The following is a 6889-nucleotide window of genomic DNA, read 5'->3' as shown; positions in this document are numbered from 1 at the left end:
AATACCGTAGCATCGAACCTCCACATACAAAATATGGACCACCAGCTCTTGTTCTGTAGCGGGAGCGAAAACTGTTTTGAAGGAATCAATTTGGTCCACCTCCTGCCCCGAAATTGCCCTTTCGTATGGCCTCACATACCGCGCTAACGTCTGCCGCAGAATGCTGTGGTACTTGGCGACTTGTTTTGTGAGTATTCCGTCTCGCCTTAGAGCGGTCAAGGCCACTTGCAAGGCCTTTTTTGACCAATTATGTCTTCCGGATTCTCTTGGCATATTTATACCATCACTGTAAACAAGCATTGACGCGATAAACAAGGAAACTGACAAGTTAGTTAATGTGACATAGTGCTCGTTTCACCCCAGCTAAGGGTGCCCATTTCGCCCCCAGTCAAGTAGTTAAAATAAAAATGGGTTTTTACACTAATTATAGTATAAAATCAAAACTTCAATGAAGGTGAAATTTGAGATACAATGTATACATCATGCTGTAGTGTGCACTTGATAGTTTAAAATATTTAAATGATCGTAAAAGCTTATTTGGTAGTGCGCCAAAATTATAATTTTTTCAGCGTCTGAGAACCAAGTTGAGTTTTTTAATATAACTCCGTGTTTTAACAGTAGAGATCACTCATTTTTTGATAAATAGATACTGTAGTACCTACAGCAGTGTTTCGCATGCCATATGATGTTATAAAATGCGTACTTTCGTAGAAAAGAGGGGTGCCCATTTCGCCCCGGGTGCTCATTATGCCCCTAATCCCCCTATATGGAAATAAATGCAAAATTTTCGTTACGGGACACCATTATAAAAGTATCTGTTTTTAAAGGCCGCTTATCTGGAAAATGCTTTCATTTTCCAAAAAACTCTGTATGAACAAAATGTTACCCTAGTAATGAAACATGTTTTGACGATATACAGTTTTAAATTATTTTGGCTTAAAACTATTGACAGAGAATTAATTGCAGCCTTGCCTAAATGATGAAAAAATCTATATTGTTACCCTCCCACTTGTAAGGTGCATTTTAGCATGAATTGTCAATAAACAATATGACAATTCAGGATTTTTGTAAGCTTTATAGTATGTTTGAACATACTACATACAAATATTTTTAATATTACTACTTTCAAAATTTGCTCTCATGGGATAGATGCGCTTGGAATGTGTCATTTGGAAAGATCTTGTACAAAATTTTCCAGTGATGGAAAACTCCAAAGAAAAATCGAAAAAACTATAATTCCATTTCACCCATTTGAAATGTGGTAATGTTCTTCAAAACAGTTTTTTTGTAAATGCCTGCAATTTTTCCACGAAATTATTTTATGTTTTTCCAGGTTTATATTTTTTTCATTAGACCTTTGCAACGAAGATTTCGTTTTTTCTAAAAATTGGTGTTTAAAAAAGTATTGCCAAATTTGCGTCGCTAACCAATTTAGCGGTTAGCAGTTAGCGTTAGCTTCTGCTAAATTTTTGGTTAATTTAGCGGTTATCGAAGCTAACGTTTTGAATTAGCGGTTTAGCTGTTAACGAAGCTAAAATTTCGGTTAGCGGTGCCCACCTCTGGTCTGCAGCTTATAAATGCTTTATCATCAGTGTTCTTCTTTTGTAAGCCGCAGAAAAGTTTTGCGTAATACCATATTCTCAGCTTTTTGAAAACTCGCGCGTACCGTCTGCCGATCACCAGAGGAAAAGCATTGTTCAACGTAGAAACAGATCATGAAAATTTATTTACTGTTTGGTTTAGTGTGACTTCGATTTGTTATAATAAAATAGATTCAGTCAATTCATAGAAGTAACTGTGAAATATGTTGAGGATTGAACGTATACAATGTTACTACTTTGATAAATATTACGTACAACGCATGTAGCATGCATATATGAAGAATCGTTTTATTACATACATGGATACATGTTATTATCACTGCAAAGAGATTTACATAGTCCTACGTCACCTTTGCGGTCGAGTCTTGTGCACAACCCTTCTGATTTTTTAAGTGGTTAGTGGTCGTACCAATAGCCCATATGAATAAAACGGTTTGTTTTGCTTTTTCCGTGTAAACTTTATGGAGAAAGTAAAGTAAGTAAGTTAGTAAGAAAGTAAACTGTTTTATTCATACGGCCTGATATATCACCGGAATCACCACTCTGGCACTTAGTGCTGTATATTCCGCTGTGTTGCAGTAACGGTGGAATGATATGTTTTACTGGAGAGAGACAGGCTCTTACATTGTTGGTAGTGGTGTATGTTAGTTCTACGTTGCCAAATTCTCTTTTGAGAATCTTGGCAATACGAGGCGACAGGTCGGCGATGTCTGGGATGGGTCTGTAGATCGGAATAATTTAACAGTTGCACCTAAATATAAATAATGTAAACAATGTATATATAACCTGAAACAAAATCATGTATTGAATTGGTTAATTTACACGGGGGAGGATGTGGCATCCCGATATTTCATTCAAGGTTTATCTGAAATGTGTAATATGTTGTTTACATATTATTTACGGACTAGCCATTAGCATGTAACGAACAAAGCAGGCAGTTAGCAGCTGCCCGCGAAAACGGGGTCAAAAGTGCTATAGATAGTTACGAAAGACAGATTATCAGAGTTACATGTTTAATAAAATTGGCATTATTACAAACACATAATTGCTAATGGGTTCCAAATACTCAATTTATAATTAATCTTAAATTCTAAATTGTGCCAAAATTTTTCTATTAAATTCAACAATAATGACAGTTAGAAAATATCAACCCTGTTTGTGCTTATCAACGATGCGCCACGGCGGTTGGAAATGAATCATGGTGAAATGCTGCTCGTTGCTATCTGCAAATGGGTGCGATAAGTAAAAGGCATAAATCGCTATAAATGTTAAAAATATATTCCATTTAGATGCTAAGACACCGTGGTTTAGTGGTATTTGGCTCCAGCACTATAATAACATTCAGCGATGTCTTGAACACAGGCTAAATGCTGCAATGATCGCAGTCGATTAATCAATGTTAACTCCATGATCTTTTCAAGAATCAATGACACCAATTTGGTTAGTTATGGCACGTTATGGTTAAATAAAAAAAATTGATGCTTTTCTTTACGTAAATTTTATAACAGTCTTTTGAATGAAATTTCCGATTTATTTAGGCTTAACTTGCTTCAAAAATTCACAAATTAAAATGGAAAATTAAAGTTCTCATGTAAAACTACTGATTATTTTAGGAATTAGAGCCAAATTTTAACAAACGACTGGCGCTTTTGATTCAAATCCTTTGGATTAGGGAAGAAAATTAAGGTTGGGTACTTTTCTAACTGACCAGATATTTTAGAAAAAAAATAGCATCATAAATTATGCAAAACTTTTCGTTCTAGAGTACAAATGTGGTGTATAGACTTGTAAATATAAAATAGACGCTTTTTGAAACAATTCACGACTCAAGGCTTCTGAAAATTTTGTCATTTTTTAACTCAAATAGTACTGATCAATTCACTAGCTCTGGAGTTATTGACCCATACTTCCTGATTGAATCTCGCTGCGTATTACTTCACTAAAACAACACCCTTTCGGTATTTCAACTAAATCATGTGTTTAAGTTCTTACGCACCTCTTTTATTCTTTATTTTTCGCAGTAAGTCAAATCCTTGTAGAAGAGAGCCGCAGCCGATTTCACTGCGTGCAAAACAGTAAAATGAACAAGTCCTTTCACCGAAGAAATGTTCAGTACTGATACGTAGAACGGGATTATTGTTGAACTACATGCAGCAGTAAAGATCAGGGTCATATATATAGATAAAAACACAGATAAATTAGAAACGAAATGCATGATCCACAGTAAAACAGTAAAAAATGAAAAAATGGTAACAAAAAAATATCAATACGACAACCAACCAGCAAAACTTGAAAAACAACACAAAACACTTTTTTAAAGTTCTCATAAATTCTTGCATTATCTCCCAAGACAATGAATGATACATAAAATCCTTCAAAAACCCTTACTGCATCGGTTAAATGTCGGAAATGCTTTTTTTGTAAATTTTAAAAATTACAAAAAATGCGCAAAAAAATCAATAACCGAAGCATATCCAAATCCATCCAATTGTCTGTGATTTTGCGTTCATTCATTGCCGTTGGGAGGTTCCGCTTCGATTGATTGATAACATGGAGGTCTAAAATTAGAACCACCTGCAGGCGTCATGACAACCAACGTCAGCCTTTCTATCGCAAGAAATATACGCGCATAACGCGTCTATCCGGTAAGCTCTGCCGATTAAATCCTTCCAGAACCTAATCCACTGTATTAAGGCTATGGTTTCCGTTCGAGCTAATTGCGCCCACTTTCACCTTCGCGCCGCAGGCTATAAAAGGCGATCCCAAGGTGTTGACTTTCGTCAATAGTGAAAAGTCTGTGTTGCCCAGCGTATAGCAAGGCTATGCGAATTTTAGAGTGAAAAAATGGCTACAATCAGTGGAACCATAATTAAAAGTGAAGTGCTAAGAAGAAGCATTATATTGCACCGATTCGCGTCGAGAATGTTCTCTGGCACCGAAAACCATGAGAATCCAATAGTGGAGTTACCAGGTCTCGGAAGACTACGAGGATCAACCACGCGAGGTGCCTGGACCGGAAGCAAAATCTATCAGTTTTTGAACATTCGCTACGCAGAACCAATGGATGGTGAAAAGCGCTTCAAGCCTCCAATTCCAGCTCAGCCATGGGAAGGCATTATGGATGTTTCTAAGCCTAAGCTTGGATCACCTGTCTACATGGAGATGAAGAAATACACCCCAGAACAGCTGGCTCAAAACCAAGAAGATTGTATAAACGTTTGTGTGTACACTAAAAATTTCAACGGGAAAAAACCTGTCATTGTCTTCATTCATGGTGGAATGTTTTTCACTGGAGCAGCAAGTCACTTTCCACCGAACTACATCATGGAAAAGGACGTAGTTCTAGTCGTGCCCCAGTACCGTCTAGGACCGCTCGGATTTTTATCCACCAGAACGGAGAATATTCCAGGAAATGCCGCAATTCATGATGTCAAATTGGCACTGGAATGGGTCCAGAAGCACATTGCGCAATTCGGTGGAGATCCTAATCAGGTTACGGTAATGGCCCAATCTTCCGGAGCGTCGATGATATCATCCATGCTGTACAGTCCAGCCATTGATACTGAACAATTGTTCCACAAACTCATCTTGCAATCAGCAGTTTGCTTTGCCACCTGGAGTTACGATCACAACCCGGTAGAGAATGCCCGTCGTATTGCTGTGGCAGCTGGTTGTGATGCCAAAGCCAGCAATGAAGAAGTCGAACAATTCTTGATGGAGGTCGATGTTCTGCAGCTTTTGTTAGGATTCTCCAAACATTACGTGAGTATACCTGTGAAAGCATCGTGAACAAATAAGAATTTACTAAATGAGCTCCAATAGCGTTCCCAGATGAACAACGAAGGCTGCAACCACATAGGTGGTTGTCGACTTGTAACTGGATGTCCCCATCAGCTTTATCCTGATCTCCCGTACCATGCGATGCGAAAGGGTAGAGTGCGAAAGAATCTTCCGATGCTTATCGGAACGATGAAGCAGGAAGGAACTTTCGCAGTAGTCGATATATTTGTAGCGCTGGCGTCTAAAAAACTTTTACAGAGACATTCAGTACCCTCGCATATGCTCATAGATGAGATCAACAAAATCATGGGAACAGACGATCCAGCGTGTATAACCAGAACTCTACAGTCCTTGTTGTTCTACGATCAAAAAATACTTCGGCAAAACGACATAATGAAGATGATTCCTGCAATTGTAGACGTTAGTAATTTTCAATTACTTACATTATATTTGAAAATAATACAAATCCCTTCTTTTAGTCGGCGGCAGCATGCCTGGTCAAGGGTTCCGTACTCAAGCAAGCCCAGATGAATTCTGTTTATCAACCGAATAACACCTTCCTGTACAGCTTCGACTACGCAGGCCAGCACACTAGATTCGGCTATGGAATGGATGTCTCACAGCTCCCATTCACAGGAGGGGTCCACCATACGAATGATCTGCTGTACCTGTTTCCGTACCCAACGGAAGCATCACAGCTGAACGATGTTGACACACAAATGGCAAAACGTACCGTTGATTTGTGGACTTCATTTGCCAGCGAAGGGGTACCCAAGGCGGAAGGAGTACCCCAGTGGCCTAGTATGAAAGGTTAGTCTTTTTACACCATCATATTTGTAATACGGTGATACTAAACTCAAACAATTACTTTCGTTTAGACGCTTATGGACCTTACATGAAAATAGATCTGAATTGCACGGTTGCAGAAAATTACGCACACGAGTTCTTGGTAACATTGAAGGATCCGGCGTCAATAGCGAAACCGATGGAGCAAGCCGCCCAAGTTGATGTTCAAACGCCCCCGGAAAGGAAACAGGAATATCGGAAAGCCGCTGTACAGTAGCTTATGACGCACTAACCGCTTTGTGAAGGATTTTTGTTATATGATTTTTCTATGACTTAATTGCATTTAGCCAACAAAAATCAAGACTATATGTTTTATCAAATAAGTGTTAACTTACTTTCGATTAGCTATCGTAAGAAATGTGCTGCAAAGAACATATGATGAATTGTGTTTACTTCATGTTTCAAAGTGTAGTTCGGTTTAAGCGAAAAAAAGGTTCTGAATTTTTGATCCCACCCAGTTATTAGTAGGTATACCCTTAGTCATACTGTCTAGTAGTCTAGTCTATAATTATGATTAAATAATACTAATGTTTATCAAAGTGTATATCAAGCAAATCAAATATACTTACTTACCTACCTTACTTTTACGGCGTAATTCAATGCCGAATCCAGAAGACACTACCGTATCGCTCGATCTTGAGATACCATTCTTCAATCGCATC

At 38.1% G+C, this 6889-nt stretch overlaps 1 protein-coding gene across 1 annotated transcript; it reads left to right on the top strand.

Annotated features, from left to right (window-relative positions):
- Positions 1-4523: 4523 nt before the first annotated feature.
- On the top strand, positions 4524-6444 carry LOC128735540 (glutactin-like). The gene is made up of 4 exons (XM_053830021.1): positions 4524-5363; positions 5424-5801; positions 5861-6191; positions 6260-6444. Exons 1-4 carry the CDS (start codon positions 4524-4526, stop codon positions 6442-6444), a joined length of 1734 nt encoding a protein of 577 aa, XP_053685996.1.
- Positions 6445-6889: the final 445 nt, after the last annotated feature.

The sequence above is a fragment of the Sabethes cyaneus genome, chromosome 2 (assembly GCF_943734655.1).
Source record: "Sabethes cyaneus chromosome 2, idSabCyanKW18_F2, whole genome shotgun sequence".
NCBI lineage: Eukaryota > Metazoa > Arthropoda > Insecta > Diptera > Culicidae > Sabethes > Sabethes cyaneus.
The sequence above is the reverse complement of the archived record's forward strand: the minus strand, read 5'-3'. Positions and strand labels throughout refer to the sequence as shown.

What these genes read in the sequence shown, in the direction of transcription:
- LOC128735540 (XM_053830021.1), top strand. Translation starts at nt 4,524, where the DNA reads ATGTTCTCTGGCACCGAAAACCATGAGAATCCAATAGTGGAGTTACCA. An exon ending in TAGGATTCTCCAAACATTAC is followed by an intron (nt 5,364 to 5,423) that starts GTGAGTATACCT and finishes GAGCTCCAATAG; the next exon opens with CGTTCCCAGATGAACAACGA. An exon ending in TGATTCCTGCAATTGTAGAC is followed by an intron (nt 5,802 to 5,860) that starts GTTAGTAATTTT and finishes CCCTTCTTTTAG; the next exon opens with TCGGCGGCAGCATGCCTGGT.